The 22083-nt window shown below is 46.6% G+C and overlaps 1 protein-coding gene across 3 annotated transcripts; it reads left to right on the forward strand.

The window, feature by feature from the left end:
* Positions 1-850: 850 nt before the first annotated feature.
* On the forward strand, positions 851-20037 carry LOC117759052 (solute carrier family 12 member 6-like). Of its 3 annotated transcripts, none has more exons than XM_034581034.1 (27): positions 851-990; positions 3774-4002; positions 8632-8726; positions 9059-9187; positions 10302-10448; positions 10539-10593; positions 12451-12581; positions 12749-12990; positions 13081-13208; positions 13282-13467; positions 13561-13725; positions 13820-13918; positions 14155-14212; positions 14330-14504; positions 14605-14723; positions 14820-14918; positions 15036-15155; positions 15290-15394; positions 15896-16064; positions 16139-16334; positions 16434-16603; positions 16706-16837; positions 17007-17114; positions 17300-17359; positions 18967-19253; positions 19446-19579; positions 19710-20037. In XM_034581034.1, the coding sequence occupies exons 2-27, from the start codon at positions 3783-3785 to the stop codon at positions 19799-19801; spliced, it is 3621 nt and encodes a 1206-aa protein (XP_034436925.1). In that variant the 5' UTR covers positions 851-990; positions 3774-3782; the 3' UTR covers positions 19802-20037. The 3 variants fall into 3 exon arrangements, with proteins under 3 accessions (XP_034436925.1, XP_034436927.1, XP_034436928.1); XM_034581036.1 differs by having other exon boundaries at positions 17303-17359; XM_034581037.1 differs by lacking the exon at positions 17300-17359.
* The last annotated feature ends 2046 nt before the right edge of the window (positions 20038-22083 follow it).

The following is a 22083-nucleotide window of genomic DNA, read 5'->3' on the forward strand; positions in this document are numbered from 1 at the left end:
GTAGTGTTTACATAGAAATCGTGAGGGTGTTGGTTTGAGTGTGAAATATATTCTTTTATAGCTTATTCTTCCTTCAGTCAGGAGAAGCTCCTTTGATGACACACAAGATGAGTCTTGGATGAGAGTTGTGGGTGTGAAGATTCAATGTCATCAAATCCGGCTCCTTTCTTGACAATAATTCTTCACACCCACGACTCCATCTTGATCCTTTTGTACGAAGTCAGGTCCTCGGCGTCAGAGATTCTGAATCAAGACCAAGGATTGGCTCCTCGTCTTCCTCATCCTGTTCTTCATGCAGTATCATTATGACCATTAAGCCGTAAATCTGAAATGATTGCGAGCAGCCATACTTGCACTCCAGATAAGGATAATCAAAAGCATATCAGTCTATTCAGTATATACTATTATATTTAATGGTTAGTTAGCCAGAAAAGTATTGTTCATATTTCTCTTTCTCACTAGTAAAGGATTGTAGAACAAGACCCACATGCTGTGTTCCGTAGTGAACACACTGTACGACTCATTTCTGACCCATGTGTTTATAAAGTAAGAAAGGAAAAAGGAAAATAATGTTTTGTGTTAATCAAAAAACATATTTAATGAATACTTGGAATATTAAATAATAAAACACATTTATTTCAAACAAAGCAAAGAAACACTCAATATGAGATACAAAAATGATTTTTATTCAGAAAGTAACAAAGGAAAAGTTCCCGTCAGGAGTCGTGATGATCAGAAACAAGTTATCGGGGAACTACCCGAACACCTGATTCTGATTTCCGGACTACATTTCCCAGGCCGCGCTGACAGCACGTCCGTCAGTGCGCGTGCGCGGGGCAGATCGGCACTACGGCAGCGGAGGCGGGACACGCCGCGCGCTCTCGCTTGTTTTTGTGTCGGCTCGTCTGGACTCAAAAGTGCCGAATGTCTCCAGATGTGAGAGGAACCCGCCGCGCGCAGGCAGCGCTCCTCACCGGGACCCGCAGCCAGGTAACGGCCCCGTGTGTCCGCCGCGCGGGGGCCCGGGGCTCCGCGGCGGGCTGAGATGAGCGCGGGGCTCCGCGGGGGTGACGGGTTGTCAGCGGCGGCGGCTAGCTGCCGTTAGCCTCGGCTAGCTGCGCCTCCCCACCCCTCGCGCCCCACGCTGGACCCCGGGATGTGTCGCCGCTTCCACGCGCGTCTTATTCACGGCGCGTGTTTGACTCTCGGACCCTCCACGTTGTCCCCCCCCCCCCCAAACACGGGGGTCGATCACACCCCCGCTCGGTCCCACATCTGCCGCGCGCCTCCCGGCTCCTCTCCGCCGCCTCGGACGCGTTACAGCGCCGACGTTTTCACGCCAGATGCCGCATTTCGCTTTTGTCGTGAAGCCGCCGAGCAGCGTCCGGTTGGTCCTCGGGTGAATGAGCAGATCGTCCCCGCGGCTCCGGGGGACAAGTCCCGGGGACACGGGAGGTGCGGAGGGACCGGTTCCAGCCAGAATTATTATGGTTAGCTTAATTGGCTTAGAATGGGAAGTGAGTGGCGGCTAACAGGCGAGCATCTCCAGCTGCTGGGAGAGCACCAGCAGCTGGGAGAGCACCAGTGGCTCCTCACTGGTGCTCTCCCAGCAGCTGGACAGCACCAGTGGCTCCTCACTGGTGCTGTCCAGCTGCTGGTGCTCTCCCACCAGCAGCTGATCGATCGGACTGGTAGAGGAGGAACAACAGGACCACGCTGACTCCTATTCATATATTTATTATAATAATAGCAACAGTATTTTCTATCCTAATTGATGATAAAGACTTATTTGGTTATGTTTTTGTTAAATTATAATATTAACTGGGACCATGCTATCTCCCTGTTTTGGTTTAATACTTCTTAAATTATGATTTTATAATAATAGAATGAGTATTGCCATGCTGAAGTATTTTAAACACCCCTATATTAAATCCCTGGGCTGCAAGTAAGGATTATTTTTGACAGAAATTATTATTCTCTCCAGTCCTCGCTTAATTGTTTCGTCTGTAAAATGTCAGAAAATTGTGTAAAATGCCCCAAAAACCCAGATATACCTTTTTAAAATGTCTCATTTAGTCTGAAAGCTAAACATTCACTCCTCACGTCAGTAATGTTTGAGGCTGGGCGATAAAACTAAATCAGTATTTATCACAATAACATTTACAACAAAAGTACAATAATATCGCTGTAAGCAGGTTTAACACAGAGTTGATTTACCGCCGGCTTGTAGATTATTTTTATTCTTTATTAAACTCGGATGAAACATTTCAGGGCTGCAGGTGACGATTATTTTGATTATTTTCTCAATTAGTCTATAAAATGTGAGTTAAAATGTGAGGATTTGAATCATTTCTTTCTGTTACATGACAGTAAACTGAAAGTCTTCAGATTCCGGACAGAACGAGATCTAAATAACAACTTGTGTTCGGGCGCTTGGGGGGGGGGGGGGGGCAGCCTATCACCAGCACGTGTCAATGTCAGTGAGCAGGACAAACATCTTCTGAGATGCTTAAATAGGCGGAAATCAAGGCTGAGTTACCAGAGAGAGAACAACATGTTCTGCTCATCTTCCTGCTGTAGTAATAATAGATGGTTGGATCGAAAGTGGACGGAACGTGAGGACTTGTTTTCGAGGGGATCAGAACAGTTTGGTTATTGAGACGAATTAGAGACGGTCTCGGGTTCGAAACAAGTACAAACATCCCTCTGGTTTCCTGCTCAGTCCTAAGAAACGGCCGTTGAGTTGTTGTGGAGACAAATTGCCTGTAGGTGTGAATGTGTTTGTCTAGACTAATAACCTCTCGTGGGTGTTTCTCAGCCTTTTACACAATCCCCCCCCCCCTCTCTGTCCATCTCCTGACAAAGAGTGAGGCAGACTGCGTGATAGGAACCTGTGCCTTGCCCCTGCATGCAGAGCGAGAGGGAAGCAGGCAGCAGCACCAGCACAACCGGTTCAAACTGCCCTGCTTTTAATAATTAAATTATCAACCAAGCTTAAACAACCGTTCATCCATATCCACCCGTCCTGTCACTTATTCCCCCGACACCTCGGAGGGAGTTGACTTTGCACCCGCCAGTTCGACACCGAGGTTCATACTGGTTATTGTTTCACGCCTCCCTCATCCAGAGAGCTGTCATGCTGTGGGAGGATGGAGCCGCAGTCACTTCACCAGTAACCGACGGCTTTGTTCATATTTTATAGTGTGGAGTGACGTGTTGGAACCCGCCTCTGTTGTTTAGTAACAGCGCGAAGGAAACTTAAAGACACAAACAAGGAGCTTCAGTGCTTCTTTTTCAACTTTCTTGTGCCTGCAATATGTTAAAGATGCATTACAAAAACGGTATTTGCCACTTGGTGATAATTGGAGCCCAACCACGATGGATATTTGTTGGTCAATGCTGATATTAGGCAGTAATAAATACTGATGTATCAGCCAATATATTAGTATAAATGCACAATATAGATGCAGACAAAATAAGATTAGTTCTGCTTTTCCTCATTGGAATTCACAGGACATGCACGTCTCACATTAAGATACTGAGATCCTGTTCATTGTTTTCTATATGTCCTGTGCTGGTCGTATATTATCTTTCACGTGACCGGTGGTGAACGACCAGTTTGCTTCAATGGGGAACTGCAGTTGCAAAATGACTAATTGTAGAGGCCGCCGATACCTCAGCATCACCTGGGAGATAGCCTCCCCCCCCCCCCCAGGGTTAGGGTCCATCTTCTCCTCCATCCCCTATAACATCCTCTCCTCTCCACTTCTTAGTGAGTTGCCATGGCATCAGTGCGCTTCACCGTGACGCCCACCAAGGCGGAGGACCTCCCTGGGCTGTCGGACACATCCCCGGACATCAGCTCCCGATCGGGCGCCCGCGTGCGCTTCGGCTCCCGGGAGAGCGTCAATCGGAGTGACCCGCTCAGCGAGACATCGACAACTACTGCCACAGCGGGAGGAGGAGGGACGGAGACGCCCGACCACAGCAACACAGAGCAAGGTGAAGAGCGCACGAGAAATACAAGACAGACGAGTACAAAAATGTTTAAACGTTGGAACATACAGCATGAGGCGTGTTCACGCTCTTTATGGTGGACGAACACCCTGGCACGACTGCTCCTTACATGCAGATCACAGCAGTCTGCATAAAGTGTCACTCTATTGTCTGTAATCCCTCATATAATCTTAACTGCTTAGATTGACACAGGCGGCTAAATCCACGTGTAAGCCAGCCGGCTGAGAAATAAGCATGTCATGTCACACAACACGTGAACCAGTCGATACTTGAATAATCCCTGCAGAGAGAGAGGTTCCCTTTTTCAGCAGCACGTCGTCACTGGACAAATTGTGTAAAGACAAATCGGTGTTGGTTTGGAGGGAAATCGTTTTGAGGATGAAGGACACGTAAGAGTGAAAGCACGAGAACTCAGTATGACTCCATCTCTGTGAACCTGTTATTTGGGTGCAACAGTTCCACCTCATTGTCAGTCCAAGAAAATCAAAATCTGCTCTTCTTTCCATTGTTTTTCCTTATTCGTAGTATTTTCTGTAATTTAACAACCGCCTGCAGATTAGAAAGGGGCCTTGGATCGGCAGGGCGTTAATCCCGCGGCTCTACACCACGGCCGCTGCTGCACAACCTCTGGCCCTGAATACGCAAAGCGGCAGTGTTGCTGTCTGCAATATTTGGGCTTCATTTGTAGAAAGTGAGAGGAACTGGAGACGCGTCGTCCATCTTTACTGTCTATGGTGGAGCCTGATTCTGTGGGAAACACCAGATCCATCATGCTGTGCTCAAGCTGGACCATCGTTGTGGGAGTGAGGCCGTCGGCAAGAAAGACATTCAAGCTCACGAGGGTTTAAAACAGCTCTGTGTCCAAAGTGTGTCGAATGGGAAGTCGAAAGAGAAGTGCTATTTTTAGATTCATCCTCACGCATGTCTCAAGTCTAACAGGGCGTTTTTTTAAAATGTGTTTATGGCTCTCTGGGTCATTAAGCTCGCACATTTGTTTCCTAAGTAAGCGCTGGTCCCCAGGGTGCTGCCTCGGGGGGGCCGGGACAAATTGAGCAGTAGTTCAACGCCACCGTTACTGCACTGAGCCGGCGGTGAGAACAATAACAGAAGTGAAATGTGCACCTTGTGTGATCTTCATGTAGGTTTCACATCCCCCACCTGCTGCCGTTCAGCCCGCCGCAGAGCCACTGATTCACTTCTTCACTTAATGGCAGCTGACAGCAGAAACCTTTTCACATGCGCTCAGCCTACATCTTGTAAAGCTGCTCCCTCACTACTGGGTTTCCATCTGAAACGGGCTCTTTTTCGGTCATGACGTTGCCTTGGCTGTTTCGTCAGATTAGCCTCGGCTACCAGTGTAGAACGCAACAAGCATCACTGACCCTGTTGTCTTAGCTAACAGCTTGTGCAGTTAAATTCTGTATTTTTTTTTTACGATGATACAACTGTTTACTTGCGTAGGAGACGAGCAATCTACGACAATTCTGCCACTAACAACCAAATGCTTCTATACATGAGTGATGACGTGATGCACGATGTCAGGCGTGTTAGTTCGTACAGGTTAGCTCGTGTGGACAGTGATCGTCTCTGATTGAAAACGTGGTCGTATGGATGTAGCCTGAGTCCAGTTTGACACGAAGATGTGCGGGAGTCCAGGTGAGTGAACGAAGAGGAAACACTAAACACTTTCCCTGTGGCTGCCATGACTGTGCAGTTGTCATGTGCAGTAATTCACTCTCCCCAAGTGTTTAAGAATAGCTGTGCTGATTCACAGGCTCAACCCCGGGGGATGGGGGGGGGGGGGGGGGGGGTGATAACCGTGGAGAGATGTAACTGTATTAGCTTCACTGATCCACTCAAGCAGTTGCATAGTAGTGAGGATGCCCCACGTTGTTTAGTGAGCTTCCATAAATAGAAATCGAGCTGGTTAATCCGATTGAGCTTCGATATCAGGCCGTTGTGATGCTGTGGCTGCTGTTGGGACAACGCACACCGCCCTGTCCATCTCTCAGTCTGTCGCCCACGCAAAAACAAAATATCAGCGTTTGCCCGGCGGCTGAAAGAGAGAAGCAGCGAGCTGACGGGAGTGAAGCTGCGGTTTAAAAACGAACGAGTCAAGATCCTGAAGAGGAGAAGAGGCCGGAGGAAGAGGGTTATTTTCAGAAAGGTCAAAAGCTCCGTGATCCGTTTGGTTTTGATGCCAATAAAGTTAGATGTTGAATTTGATGTCCACACACGCACATCTGGCTCCAGTAGCTTTCTGCTTTACCGGTTGCACACAAACACAAACACACAAACACACACACAGGCATCGTACTGAGGGGTGCTGATCTCCTCTCCTCTTGGGAACACGCACACTGTGGACAGCTGGGTTCCTCCGTGTTAACCTGAGCGTGAAAGCTGCAGTTATTTACAGGACTGTTATTTTCCTCTGCAGAGGCGCAGACAGCAAAAGGCCATATACGTCTCACATTCATAGGTAAAAGTGTATTGTCCACACATATTCATAGGTAAGAAGAAGCGTTCGAACAGAGTGTAAATGGTGAAAAACGTCTTTCACGAGTTCCCAAAGCTCAAGCTGGTGTCGTCATGCGTCTTGTTTGTTCGACCAACTGTCGAAAACCTTCAGTCAACAATCTCATAGAAACAGGATCTGCAGAATTTTGACTCGAGACAAGAACAACTTTTTATTTTATTTCCTTGTCATTGTTTTTTTTGTTTTTTTATCTCTTGATTCATTGTTTGATCTTTAAAATGTCAGAAAATAGTGAAAAAACATAATTATGTAAAAGGTTTTTCTCTATTTGTCTCGTTTTGTCAGACCAACTTATAATTTTCTGCCAAAAATCCAGTTTGAAACATTCAACATGATGTTTACATATTCATATATTTACATATATCATTGGCAAGGATTCCTAAGATGTTGTTATCAAACCATAATAACATAGACATAATTGAGGCTTGATATTTTACAGTTTATTCATAAACGTAGTTGTAAATAACTCAAATATAAACATAAATGCCCCTCTCATCTGCATTGTTCATTCTGTAATGTAATGAATTCGTCATATCAGCATTTATCAAATCCGCTGATTAATCAATTGAGCTCTATAATTGATTAATTGCTCCACATCAGGTCATCAAGCACAGATTCATTCTCTGTTAAACGACAGAAGGGAAACTGTAGCGCCTGCGGTGTCACCCTGACGTCAGGCAGAGTCCGGCCCGTCAGGCTCAGACAGTCTGAGCATTCGGGAAGTGTTGAAACCAAAAGACACTGACACCGTCTCTGTCTCTGTCTCTGATGAACAGGTTAGACGTTAAACATACCAGAGGGACATTCGATCCGTGTCTGACTAACGTGTGAACTACTTTCACTCACGAGTATCTGTGTTCATCCAAAACACCTTTTCATGGTATGAAGGAAAACAGTTAGACACGAAAGCCCAATGAGCAAGTTGGTTAATCTTCTCCCACCGTGCCAACGTGCCTCAGCCGCTGAATATTAACCATTAGTTTCTCACTCTGCCTCTGGGCCACATGAAGGAATGTGTTGGGAAGTTACCGCCCACCAGCCACATGCTGGTATTTTGTTCTTGTGTAACCAGCAGATGCTCTGGTCTAAAAATGTAGCTGATGCATTGTGGGATGTTTCAGCTTGTGTATCGTGCAGTTTTCTGTCTGGGCTCTAGAATATGAATTCATCTTTACAATGTAAAGCAGTGGTTCATAAAGTCATCGGCTTATTATCCCTTAAAATCAACTTTTTCTGTACAATTTATATGCACGTAGGTTGTGAGTAGTGTTACTGGGATTTCACTAGAAAGAGAAAAGTCCCATTAAACTCAATCAAGCTGGATACACACTAGATATCAGTCAATCATATCTGATACCAATATATTGTCCGATATATATTAAAAAAATAAATTATCAATGACTCCTAAGATGTTGTTTAAAAACCCTTACGACAAAGACATGTAGTTGAGGCCTGATATTTTACAAGTTTATTATAAATAACTATGAATACAAAGAAAACACAAGAACAACGGCCACAGTGTTTTTCTGCATTATTTAATCTGTAATATAAAAGTTATTATATTGACAAACTTAAATGCTGAAACCGAAATCAACACCTCAAATCGTCTGATTGTTATTGACCGTCTGATAAATCGTTTGTGTTTTAACTTTAGACCAAGAAAATCACTCAGAAATAAGGTGACAACAAAGAGTAACAATCTTTTTTACACATAACACAACGTTGTTATCACAGTCGACTCCTTCCACCATGAATTGGGTCTCAAGTCCTGTCGTGTGTCGAGTGTCCTTCACTTAAGTCCTTCACTGCATCCGGCCGCTCGCTGCCGTCAGCGTGAGAGTGGCGGAGCCGGGAGGGAAGTGATGTTGCTGACTCAGCGGCTGCTGCTGCTGCAGAGGCCTGTGCTGACTGAGGTGGAACTGAGTCGGTGACAATGTATGAAACTGTGCGTGTCTGCGCGAGGGAGAAATGAATCTGAGAGCGACTCGACCTCAAAAAGCCGCGGGGACGGGGATGAAAATGGCGAAGATGCTGTGTCCCTCTGCTCTTTGTCTCATTCTGTCTTCATCTGTGTCCAGGTGATGGAAACTCTAAAATCTCCAGCGTGTACATCAACAACAGTCACGGGGTGGATGATGATGATTTCTACGACAGAAACTTGGCCTTATTTGAGGTTCGCACACAACATTGATGAAACTGTCACCCAACACATTTTAATCATGTTGTAAATATTCTAAAAAATGATCATTTTAGTTTTTATAGATTAAAAGGTCCCTGGAAACTTGTTTCTATCTCCAACAACGTATTAAACAAGCCGTGTGATATCCCCCGTCCTATCTGTTGCCTTCCATCCTTTCTTTCCTCCATCTTTCTTCATCTTCACCCACTTGTTCATCATGTTTATGCTCTTCCACGCTTTCCTTTCATTTCTACAACCTGTCCCTGCTCTTTCCCTTCCATCCTCCTCACCCTTTCTCTTCTACCCTCGTCTTCTTCATCTCACAGGAGGAGATGGACACTCGGCCGAAGGTGTCCTCTCTGCTCAGTCGTCTGGCCAACTACACCAACCTGACCCAGGGGGCCAAGGAGCACGAGGAGGCCGAGAGCATCGGTGAGAAGAAGAAACCCGGCAAGGTAAACATCCAAGTCCTCAGGAGAACTTTAAAAGATACAGTAAAGTAATAAAAGCAAAGGGAAGCTCGTAACAGAGCTTTTATAGAGTTGTTCTGATTCCAATACCAGCTTCGGAAATGCCCCAGACACAAATGTATGTACCAATATATTTGTTTCACTCGGATGAAACCGCAATTTACTTTTCCCGGGAATCCCTGTTGATTCAGCTCCAACAAATTTTAAATACTCAGTTATTTTCTGCATAAATGATCTGTAGCACTTTGATGCCGTTGACAGCAGCTGTTCAATATGATGTTATACCACAGCGGCCATAACCAGGAGGAGGATGGTTATGGGCACAGAGTTGAAATGATCACAGCAGGAAACGTCCTCAACGGATATATGTAATAAGTGTTAAACACAACATGTTTCTGCTACTTTAAACAACATCCAGATATAAAAAGTAAAGACACAAGACGGATCTCTTAAGATTCTCATTAAGGATTAAACCCGGAGTCCCTGTGAAATCTTTAACTATCGACCTCTTGACTCGGCGTCTGCAAGTGAAAGCTCAGCAGGTCGTCCCCCTGATCCGCTCTGAAACCTCGGCTGATACGGAGCCGACTGGCCCGATATGAGACTCTGTTGTGGCGGTTCAGAGTAATTGGCCGATCCCGACCCCGCTCCGATTGTTTGCAGGATCTTATTTGCCGACTGAAGCCAGTGAGAGTCGAACCAAAACATCGTTAATCCTCCTTCCAGCCACAATGTGTGTTCAGGACAAACATTAACTTCAGTCCGGTGTGTCATGGTGGTGTAGTGTCAGGGCTTAACTTATTAAAATGGATACGTGAGTAAAGTAGTTAACTGGAATTAATCATACATTTATATTAACGGAATGACTATATAGTTGAAATAAAGGAATATGGTAAAATGAAGCTTTAAGTAATAGTGTTTATAAAGATGGACGACGGGTCTCCACTTCCTCCCACCACACAAAGATATCGTCCGTCTCACTCAGGACGTTATATCCTGTCTTTATGATATTAAAGACGTAATCACAGCTGAGTTCTCCTCACGTTCTGTGCTGCGTTTGGCTTTCGATGCCGATGGTGACTCTTCTCGTTCCCTCCAGTCGCCACAGATGGGGACGTTCATGGGCGTCTACCTGCCTTGCCTGCAGAACATCTTCGGCGTCATCCTGTTCCTGCGGTTGACCTGGGTGGTGGGCAACGCCGGGGTGCTGCAGGCGCTCTCCATCGTCTTCATATGCTGCTGCTGTGTGAGTACTGGGGTCAGTTGGCAGGCGGGATCAGACGGGTGATTCAAAAACCTTCTAACTTCAGCTGTTTGTCTCTTTTCTCCATTTCAGACGATGTTGACTGCGATATCGATGAGTGCGATCGCCACTAACGGAGTCGTACCAGGTATGTTTTCTCCTCTCCTCCTCTCCTCCTCTCCTCTCCTCTCCTCCTCTCCTCTCCTCTCCTCTCCTCCCTCATTAAACCTCAAGTCAAATCTCACCTTGAAGTTTTGACCTTTGATTCATGGAGGTACGATGTGCTGTTCTGCGTACGTCGGCTGTCGAGCATCATTAACACCTCTGTATTAACTTTGTCAAAAAATAGTTTTGTAGAGTGCATTCCTCCACCCGGTCACAGCTAGCTGAAACTTATTTCCACATTTTTCATGGCGACATGTTGGAGTCTTCCAAACCAAGTGAGATTCATGAATTTCCCGGTTGTTTTCCTTCCCGTCCTCCTGCTACGTCAGCGTTGATAAAGTGCATATTCTTCCTGTAATAAATGTTGTTTCTTTTTGTCCCGTCTCTCCCTCTGTCCACTTCTCCCTCTCTGTCTGCACACACATTAAATACCCAGGACATTTATCCGCCATTGACCTCTCACTAAAACGCCTCTAGCCGAGTCGCCTAAATGCCAAAGTAGTGAGATATTCCCACGAGCATGTGACATTGTAATAACTGAACGTAGAAAGCAAAACTCTTGGTAGGTAACATAGATAATTAACGTCTAACTTGTCTTACATACATTTAATTTCCATACTTTTTTGAGCGCTCGTGCTCTCTCACCATCTCGTTCCAGATGGTAGTAAATACTGTGTGCACGTTGTTAACTGTGGTTAAAACAGAGACCGTGAATAAAGATGGACGACATGACAGCTCCGCTCAAGTGCTGTCACCATAGAATTAATTAAATCTGTTTAGTTTATTCAGATCCAAAATGAGTCCTGCTGAATAACAGACTGATGAAATCACGACCTTGCCAGAGGTCAGTAGTTGATAGGTTGTATCTGGAGGATCTGGATTCTTTTAGCTTCTTTTTTCTACGTCCATCTTTATTTACAGTCCAGGGATGAAAGTAAAGGAGTAACCAAAAGTGTTTGGCTTCCCAAATCCCTCTCCGTCCTTCTACTGAGACTGAAGACGTTTTGTTGTTTTACTTTTTTATTTTCAGTTCATGAAGTTTTTCCGGAGCCGGCGTTTCTCCGTTAGCAAACTTCCTGAGCGGCTGCTGCAGTGGTTTTAGTTTCTCTGTTGAATATGTTGTTGTGTTTCACGGAACTCAAACCTGCAACATTACCATCACGACGTTGTGTTACCTGTTTGTCTGATGTACACACTCTTTGTTTAAGGTGCATTTTGGAAACCAAACACTGATTTCTGCACTTTGCCTCGGTAGTGAACGTGTAGATGCTGTTTCTGATCGACAGCTTCATGTGATCTGTTTAGAACTGGTTCAAATTGTATCTGAGCTCACGTGGCCCCAAAAAACCTGGATGAGATTTAAGCTGCGGTGCAAGTTGTTGACTTGCAGAGATCAAACCGTGTGACTGAACATTAAAGATATTAGAAAGCCACCTGTCAGTCCTGATGTTTGACAACCAGCCTTCACACTCTTTAAACCCAGTCAGCTCCACCCAGTCTTTTACCAGCAGTTGTTTGCAGATACTATTTGACCAAAGATCTGCTCTGTCTTCTTGCACCAATGTTTCATGTAGAACTTTGTGCTTATTTCTACGAACATTGACTTCTCCCCCCCCCCCCCCCGCCTCCTAACATCAAATTGTTACTAACCATCCATCCCATCTCCTCTTCTTGTCTTTCTTTCTCCTCCTCTTCTCCTCCTCCTCCTCCTCCTCCTCCTCATCGCTTTCCACCCTTATCTTTTATTTTTCTTCTTCTGTCGTACTACCCTGATGTACCACCTGCCTCGCTCTCTTTCTCTCCCTCCCCCCCTCTCGCTCTCTCTCCTCCCCCTCTCCAGCGGGAGGCTCGTACTTCATGATCAGCCGCTCTCTGGGTCCGGAGTTTGGGGGGGCGGTGGGCATCTGTTTCTACCTGGGAACCACCTTTGCTGGAGCCATGTACATCCTGGGAGCCATCGAGATCCTGCTGGTGGGTCCCTCCTCCTTTTCATCTTCATTATTAGAAGTTATTGATATCGTTGTCGTTTCCTTTTCACCACCACGATGTCTGTTATTACTCTAGTTGGCATTAGCGCCCATTCTCCAAGGGGTTTGATAATAATATTACGTCTACTTTTATTTCCCTCCCTCCTCCAGATGTACATAGCACCCAAGGCGGCCATTTTTGAGTCCGACTACCCCGAAGGCGAAGCGGCGGCCATGTTGAACAACATGCGTGTCTACGGCTCCATCTGTCTCCTCCTCATGTCCTTGCTGGTCTTTGTGGGCGTCAAGTACGTCAACAAACTAGCCTCCATTTTCTTGGCCTGCGTCATCGTCTCCATCGTTTCCATCTACGTCGGAGCGCTGGTCTCCGCCTTCAAACCGCCACAGTTTCCGTAAGTATTGATCTAACCCTTTTTCAAAAACAAACGCTGACCAATCGCTAAACCCTCACGTGTTGACTGACCTGCTGGGTCTGTCTGCAGCGTGTGCATGCTGGGAAACCGAACCATCAACGGGCATGAAATCGGCGACAGCGAGTGTGCAAAGACCCTCCCGCTGACGGCCAACGAGCCCGTGGAGAGAGAGGACGTCAACTTCACCATCACCAGTGGTGGGTTCAGTGACATTCGACAGCTTAGTCGCATCCATTCAGATTTCTTCACGTCCTGTGTCCGTCCCGATAGAAAACAGCACGGCAGGCCCGACCTTTGACCCCAGCCACATTCCTGCTCCGGTGGAGGACACCACATGTCTCTGGAAGCAGTTCTGCCAGGGCCCGGCGCTCAACGCCTCCTGCGACGAATACTTCATGTCCAACAATTTTTCTGAGATCGAAGGGATCCCCGGTCTGGCAAGTGGGATCATTTCAGGTAGAGTGTGTTTGTGTGTGAATCCCGTGTTTTTGTTTACAACACATCAACACAGGCGCGATAAGTAATAATAACAGAATCTGGTCCTCACAGAGAACGTGTGGAGCTCCTACCTCAGTAAAGGGGACGTGGTGGAGAAAGGCTCCGTCAACTCCTCTCATTTTGCACACCCCGCCTCCAACCACCAGCCTTATGTGTTTGCTGACATCACCACCTCGTTCACGCTGCTGGTCGGCATCTTCTTCCCCTCGGTCACAGGTACGCACATTTCTGTTTTTTGTTGTCATTTTCTCTTCCTGAAACGCTCGACCAGCGAACGATACCCGGTTCTTCTTGATGCTTTTCACCTCAGGAATAATGGCTGGCTCCAACCGGTCGGGGGACCTGAAAGATGCCCAGCGCTCGATCCCCATTGGAACCATCCTCGCCATCCTCACCACCTCCATCGTCTGTATCCTTTCATAACGTCACACGGGTCAGGAACCAGCTGATTAAAATCAGGACATTTTAATCAGCTTTTCTCCGTGAAGTCACGACAACAGTCTTCTGCTTCTTTTGACTTGTTAACTTACATGAAATGATCTATTACAATAATTTGCACGTCAAATGAAAACCCGCTCACTTCAGCTTTATGTATCACTGATTTCATTGTGATTGGCCGGTTGTTTCCCTGAGCACCTCGTCCAGACCTGACCAGTGTCGTGTTGTTCGGCGCCTGCATCGACGGGGTGGTCCTCAGAGACAAGTCAGTCAGCCATCTTGAATCCGTCTGTTAGTGTTTGTGTGGCTTGTTGTGGTGAAAGAACCAGTCTCTCTCTGTTCCCCTCTGTACTCAAAATACTTGTATTTTTCCCTCCTGCAGATTTGGCGACTCGGTGAAAGGGAATCTCGTGGTGGGGACTCTGGCGTGGCCGACGCCCTGGGTCATCGTCATCGGCTCGTTCTTCTCCACGTGTGGCGCAGGCCTGCAGTCGCTGACCGGGGCTCCACGACTCCTGCAGGCCATCGCCAAGGACAACGTCATCCCCTTCCTCCGGGTTTGAGCTGCAAATATTCACTCAAATCCACATCGTAGTCATTAGAAAGTGTTTTCTTCAGGCACTGACTGTCCCTTTGTGCGTTTGTCCACTGTTCCAGGTGTTTGGACATGGGAAGGCTAACGGGGAGCCCACCTGGGCCCTGCTGCTGACGGGCCTGATCGCTGAGCTGGGGATTCTCATCGCCTCTCTGGACCTGGTGGCTCCCATCCTCACAATGTGAGACACAGCTGTGTAGCAGTGGGGGGGGGGGGGGGGGGGGTGGATATCTCTCACTTGTTATTAATATGATTGATTCATATTCTCTCCATCTAGGTTCTTCCTGATGTGCTATCTGTTCGTTAACCTGGCCTGTGCCCTCCAGACCCTCCTGAGAACGCCCAACTGGAGACCACGCTTCTCCTACTACCACTGGTATGTACACACACACACACACACACACACACACACACACACACACACACACACACACACTACATCACAGCTTTACACAGGCACTGATCTCTGCCTCTGGTGTTCCCCTGTGTCCAGGGCCTTGTCATTTTTGGGGATGATCATCTGCCTGGCGCTGATGTTCATATCCTCTTGGTACTACGCAATCATCGCCATGGTGATCGCAGGCATGATCTACAAATATATCGAGTATCACGGGTATGTTGCCATGGAGCTGTGTCCCCTGGATGGCTGTTTGTCTGGGGAGGTCACAGAATACTCATGACATATCAGAGCATTTAAATCTTCATATCTTTATATATATATATGTATGTTCCACCTGTGTGTGTCAGAGCGGAGAAAGAGTGGGGGGATGGGATCCGCGGTCTGTCACTCAGTGCTGCTCGCTACGCCCTCCTGAGGTTGGAAGAGGGACCACCACACACCAAGAACTGGAGGTACTGAGCCCCAACATGAACAGTTTCATTTACGAGATCTTAAGATGATGTTGGAAAACAAAACAACTTTCAACTTTTGACAAAAGGCACCCGCATGTATCCCAATTCTATTTTTACTGCTTTCAAAATTATTATATAATGATTTTTCTGTAGAGCCTGAAGTTTTCTATATATAGTTATAATTGAATTCTATTTATATAACGGTAAATTGAATGTAGACTGAAAAGCAAAGTGCCTAAAGCCTGTATTCTCTTGACTGACCAGCAGAGGGCGACTCCACTGGTAGTTTCTATCAAAGTCTCTGAGAAAGTGACTCTAGTACTTCTGTCAGGCTCCGCCCCCTGCTCCTCCAAAATATGGATTCTTCTAATTTCAAAAAAACCAAGATGGCAAAATGTCAAACGAAGCAGATTTATCAGCAACGTAAATGTTTTAACACTCACAGAAAACTGATCCTCTCGATGTTCCGGGTGAATCCGTGTCTTGCTTGTTCTTCTCCAGGCCTCAGCTCTTAGTGTTGCTGAAGCTCGACGAAGACGCCCACGTGAAGTCTCCTCGCCTGCTGACGTTCGCCAGCCAGCTGAAGGCGGGAAAGGGCCTGACCATCGTCGGCACCGTCGTCTCTGGAAACTTCCTGCAGAGCTACGGAGAGGCGCTCGCTGCCGAGCAGGTCGGAAATGATCTTCATGAAGCTTTGTTGCTCTAGAAAACTTTCATGATCTCACCTGTATTTGTCCTGCTCAGACCTTGAAGCACCTGATGGACAAGGAGCGTGTGAAGGGCTTCTGTCAGTGCATCGTGGCCCAGAAGCCTCGCGAAGGCATCAGCCACATGATCCAGTCGAGCGGCCTGGGAGGAATGAAACCCAACACCGTGGTGATGGGCTGGCCTCACGCCTGGAGGCAGAGCGAGGACCCGCAGTCCTGGAAGACCTTCATCAGTGAGTCCACCAGCTCTGAACTGTCACGTCTGTTGTTGTTTTTCACTAAACTCACTAAACACGCCCCCCCCCCCCCCCCCCCTCTCCTCTTCCTTGCAGACACAGTGCGGGTGACCACAGCCGGCCACCTGGCCCTGCTGGTTCCCAAAAACATCTCTCTGTTCCCCAGCAACAGTGAACCCTGCACCGAGGGCTACATCGACGTCTGGTGGATAGTCCACGACGGGGGGATGCTCATGCTGCTGCCCTTCCTCCTGCGCCAGCACAAGGTCCCTGAATGCATCTTCAATATCTTTTTCAAATTTGAGAGGATGTGATGCTTCGAGCGGCTTTGTTTGACTGTCCTCACCCCCCCCCCCCCCCCCTCTCAGGTGTGGCGTAAATGTGGGATGAGAATCTTCACAGTGGCCCAGATGGAGGATAATTCAATTCAGATGAAGAAGGATCTGGCAACCTTCCTCTATCACCTCCGCATAGAGGCCGAGGTGGAAGTGGTTGAGATGGTGCGTTGCTCCCGCTGCTGTTTGAACATCTATCTGACACAGACACACACACACACCATTGTTTGGAAAGATGTCTCACTCTGTTGGATTTGTTGGAGAGGTAACAGAACAACTTGTCTCCACACAATCTTTATCATCTTTCCGTTTTCCTCTGCTCTTCTTCGCTCAGCACGACAGCGACATCAGTGCGTACACGTACGAACGGACCCTGATGATGGAGCAGAGGTCCCAGATGCTCCGACAGATGCGACTTTCTAAATCCGACCGGGAACGAGAGGTGAGAAAAGTCCAACTGTACGTGAACATTAAATCCAGGTGAACCTGAACTGTACGTGTGACCTGGGATCCGTGATTAGATGATCGGGTTTGAGTCGCTGTCAACATGAACATGAGTTGTGTGCCAGATGAGTCACAACACACTCACATCTTATTCTATCTTGTGAATGTCGTGCATCATTTTATCAGGGAAACCCTGGTAGCAGCAGCAGTAGGCCAGAGGCAGGTGGCGCTTCAAAGTCTCAGGTGAGGTCAGTGGTTATGGGCAGATGTAAGTTCATGAATTTAATCAAATTGTAGAAGAGGAAGTTAAAAGACGCAGTAAACTCCAGAAGGTTTCAGACATCTTGAGCCGTTAGACGAGCTGATTTTTATATAATCTTTGAATGTTAGTTATCGTCTCAGAATTAAATCAGTAACGTGTAAAATGTTCGAGAAAATCAAATCAAATATAGAAGTTAATATAAAGCAAAACACACACAACATAAAGCAACAGCAGTTTCCTCTGAACGAATGTGTGAAATGTGACTACGTGTTATTTAGATGTAGAAATGCTTCTAGTAGAACTTTGAGTATCAGGACAGATAAATAAAGTCGTTCTATTATGAGAAGAAAGTCGTAATATTAGTATTAAGAATAATGTTGCAATGTTACGAGAAAGAAATGTTATTTTACAAGAATGAAGTCATAATTTAATGAGGATAATGTTTTAATATTACGAGGAAAACATTTGTACTTTTACAAGAATGAATTCGTAATATTAGAGTTAAAATATTAGAGTTTTTCTTATCAAATTACGACTTATACCAGTAATATTACAACATTATCCTTGAAATGTCTTCTTCAACAGGATCCTGATACTCAGTCGTAGTTTCCACATAAAATTTATTGTTGAAATCTAATTTGAGGCACAAAAAAGATGTCAAATGATCGAAATTCAGCATTTTAGATTTGATTTTTTAAAATCCGTTGTGAGAATCGATCCGAACACCATCCCCCCCACGGCTCTATTAAAGCTGCTGTTGTCTCCCTTTGCCTCAGAGGGGTCGCTGGAGCTTCGACGATGTAAGTTTGCTGGTGAAGCTTCGGCTCGGTGACGTAGAGCAGCTCGGACGTCAGTTGTCTCGTTCTAGAATCGCAGCAAAGACGTTTTCTCACTCGCACGGTTTGGATCAGCGAACACATCTGAGCTTCGAGTTCTGTGGAATCCTTCAGAAAAACACAGAAACAAAGTGTGAATTTACGTTTACACGTATGCTTAGTTAATTAATTCAAGCTCTATGTATTTGGTTGTATTTGTCTTATCTTTTAATTTACAAGGTTTATGGTTAAACTCATAAACTGTAAATAAAAATGGACGTAGACTGTGAAGTGAAGCAAATGTCGACCTGCCTGAAACCTGTATTCTCTCAAATGGCCAGCAGGCGGCTGGAGAACTGCAAACTTTATTGTTTTCAGACTTTTAAAAATCACAAATATCTTAAAAATGCCGCCGTTCTTCTTTATGTTGTTTATCTGAAGGATTCAAGTCACAGTTCTCTTTGCATCACTCACTTCTGAATCTCAGATGCCTTTTGATTCAGGTCCGTCCTCTCAGAAAACACCGGCGCTGTCGTGTCCCTGTAGTTGTTCCCCAGAGCGCCCTCTGTTCCCTTTGTGTCGTTAGCACATTAGGTGACCTTGTGTTGTAGGTGAGTCCTTCCCCCCCGGTGCAGGAGAACCGGAGTAACCTCTGACTCCTGCACAGGAGGCGCACAGGTACAGGGAGTCAGGAGTAGAAGAGGGAGGAGTCAGAACACAAAGGTCCAAACGGTGACGAGGTGAGAAACGACATGTTTGTGTTTGTCCGTCAGGCCCAGCTGGTGAAGGACCGCAACTCCATGCTGCGTCTGACGAGCATCGGATCAGACGACGACGACGACACAGACGGCGCCGAGCGAGAGAGGGCAGCGAGCGGCGGCGGCGGAGGCGGCGGCGGAGGCGGAGGCGGCGGCGGCGGCAACAGCAGCGGGGGCGGCAACTGTGAACACAACCGTCGAGTTCAGATGACCTGGACCAAAGAGAAGACTTTGCACTACAGGGCCACGCACTCCGGCTGCTCCACCCCCGAAGGCTTCAGAGACATGCTCAGCATCAGGCCGTGAGTGGAGCGTTTTCACAAGGTCACAGACTGGACGCCATAAAACATCAAGTAGAGAGTTCAGCCACTGTGACCCAATCTGAATATCGTCTCAAAGTGTCCGTGTGTCTTCCATCTTTATTTCCACCCTACGGTCGGAGCGCTGCAGATGAATAAAGGCTGTTTTTCAGATGCTCTGTGTTTCTCCTGCAGGGATCACTCCAACGTCAGGCGGATGCACACCGCCGTCAAACTCAACGAGGTCATCGCCAACAAGTCCCACGACGCCCGACTCGTCCTGCTCAACATGCCAGGACCCCCCCGGAACACGGAGGGAGACGAGAACTGTATCCTTCTCACCTGCGGCTTCTCGAGGAAGCGTTGAGTCGCTCTGTTTGTGTGTCTGCATTCACCAACTGTCTCACCTGTAGTGACGCGTAACAAAACGTTTTCATTTCCCCTTGACTCGCGGACCAGACATGGAGTTCCTCGAGGTTCTGACAGAAGGACTCGAGCGCGTCCTGTTGGTCAGAGGCGGAGGAAGTGAGGTCATCACCATCTACTCCTGATTGGGCAGAAGAGAGGAATTCAGCGTTAAAGAAGCAGCCAGTAACGCAGACGTGAGGGAAGGGAGACGAGGGGGGGGGCCCAAAAAGAGAGACAGTCATTGGCTGCAGCGTCAGTCGACACCCACGACCAGCCCTTATCCTTTCCTTATGTACACGTTCCTCTCACGACGAGGGTTTCCATTCCACTCGCGTCGGGGAAACAGAAACGCCAACACAATTCCATCAATGCGAAAAAAGGAAAAAAAACAGAAAAATAAGAGTGTGTCTGTGTGTGTCTGAGGGTTTGTCGGCTTGTCGGCTTGTCGGAGAAGGGACCAGCGTTGTGCGACGGCAGAGGGACCAGTGAGTGACACAGAATCCAGAGGGCGGGAGGCTGCGCAGCGTCTGAAGAGACTCAGGGTTGCTTTTTGTACAGAATGTATTTTGGAAACCAGACGTGACTGTTCTGAGTGTCGCCTGAATGTCTGATCCGAGTGTGTTCGTGTCTCCGGAAAGACGCAGAAATGTTCTTACCGTACTTCCGAGTCCGTTTCAAACCGGCTCAGAGCCGCGTCCACCGAAACGTCGGCGAGCTTCTGCGCATCTCTTTACTTGAAATCCATCAGTGTGGGCCTCTGTTCTGCAGATATCCACCAGAAACCTCAGATTTTGTTGAATCCACAGTGAAGTTTAAAGTGGGATGACACTGAATTATTTTCTAATTCTAAAGAACTTGCTGCTATTGATCAGAATCTACTCTCCGGTATGGAAGACCATCGCTGCCAGGGAAACATCAAAAGTTAGTTATGAGTAAACTTACCTCTAATTAATACTTTTAGAATTCCAGATTTTGCCTCACGAGACATGATTTGACACACGATTTAAAAAAATTTGCGAAGGTAAATCAGAATTTTTGACATACAAATCAGAATTTCTCTAAATTTTTCAAGATTATAATAATGGAGATGACATTTTACGTATAAGTCAATATTTTGATTAGTCTAAGTTAAAATTGTGAGACATTCACAATCTCTGACTTTTTAACTTGGCAGAGTTGGGCCTCCATACAGGAGACATGCATGTGTATGTGAAGAAAACAAATTTGCGACGTGACAAACGTGTTCGTCTGCAGAGCAGTGCGACGCCAGCAGTGCTAACGTGCTGTTAGCGGCGCGAAGCTTCGGCTCAGACCGCTGCGCGACAGACCGTAAAAAACAAAGATGGACGACATGTCTCTCCCGCTCCCTCCCGTTGTACAGAAATGAAGCGGCCACCAGGGGGTATCAGATGTTTTGGCTTCACTTTTTGGGAGCGGTCATGTCCTCCGTCTCTATTTTACAGTCTGTGGTTTGTTCATGTCGATGAAGATCCCAGTAAAACTGATCAAACTGATGTAAAGGACGTAATCAGAGCTCTTCTCTGTGCCATAACCCCCCCCACCCCCCACGTTGGACTGCATGTGAATAGTGCATTCGTTAGAGTCGGAGGTAAACGTGTGTTTGAAAACGCAAGGATGAACTTTGCGGTTGTTTTTGTTGTGAGAGAATCAGAAAGAAGACGAGTTGTTGACACACTGGACCATTGAGGAGAGGACCGCTGCACTGCATGCTGGGAAAACTGTCACTCAGAGTGTGTGTGTTTGTGTGTGCGAGCGTGTGAGTTAGATGTGTACACTTGACACGATGAATTTGTGTGTTCCATTCCCTCTATTTGAAAGTCGTTGCTGCGCTGTGTAGTGTGAGGCCCTGACACTCTGCACCTCACACCTGAACGCGCCCGGCTGACTTCCTGTTGTGTTTGTGTGTCTGAACGAGATCGTGAGCTTGTTGCTAAAGTTCGGGGCTGTAAACTAGAGGTGTGTGATTCCACTCTCACGCTTTTGTCCTTTTTGTTTTCTACAGCGTTATCGTGCAGGGATTCTTTCGTGTTCATCGTAATTTCCTATTAAACATTGTTGTCTCGCTTGTACATACGGACGAAAGAGATCCCGAGTTTTATCTTTTTTTAATTACATTAATATAAAAGGGAATCGTTTAAAAAAAAAAAAAAAAAAAAAAACCTGCTTGAAAAAACAACGGAGCAAATAAAGGAATTTTGAAAGAAAAGTTACTGTTTTTGTTTTCTGATTATTTCTAATCGAGTTCTGGAGCTGCATTTTAAAGCCACACAGCGTAACGTTTACTGAGCAACAGCGCCCCCTGCAGCCACAGGTGGGGATTTATTCTGTTGGTAGAGAAAAAACAAATTCTATAAATATCTTCACCCACTCACTGAACGAACACTGGATATTACCCATGATCCTC

The sequence above is a fragment of the Hippoglossus hippoglossus genome, unplaced genomic scaffold (assembly GCF_009819705.1).
Source record: "Hippoglossus hippoglossus isolate fHipHip1 unplaced genomic scaffold, fHipHip1.pri scaffold_85_arrow_ctg1, whole genome shotgun sequence".
NCBI classification, from domain to species: Eukaryota; Metazoa; Chordata; class Actinopteri; order Pleuronectiformes; family Pleuronectidae; genus Hippoglossus; species Hippoglossus hippoglossus.

Coding starts and splice junctions, on each gene's coding strand:
- LOC117759052 (XM_034581034.1), top strand. CDS start 3,783: ATGGCATCAGTGCGCTTCACCGTGACGCCCACCAAGGCGGAGGACCTC. Junction 4,003..8,631: donor CCACAGCAACACAGAGCAAG/GTGAAGAGCGCA, acceptor ATCTGTGTCCAG/GTGATGGAAACTCTAAAATC. Junction 19,580..19,709: donor CACGGAGGGAGACGAGAACT/GTATCCTTCTCA, acceptor CTCGCGGACCAG/ACATGGAGTTCCTCGAGGTT.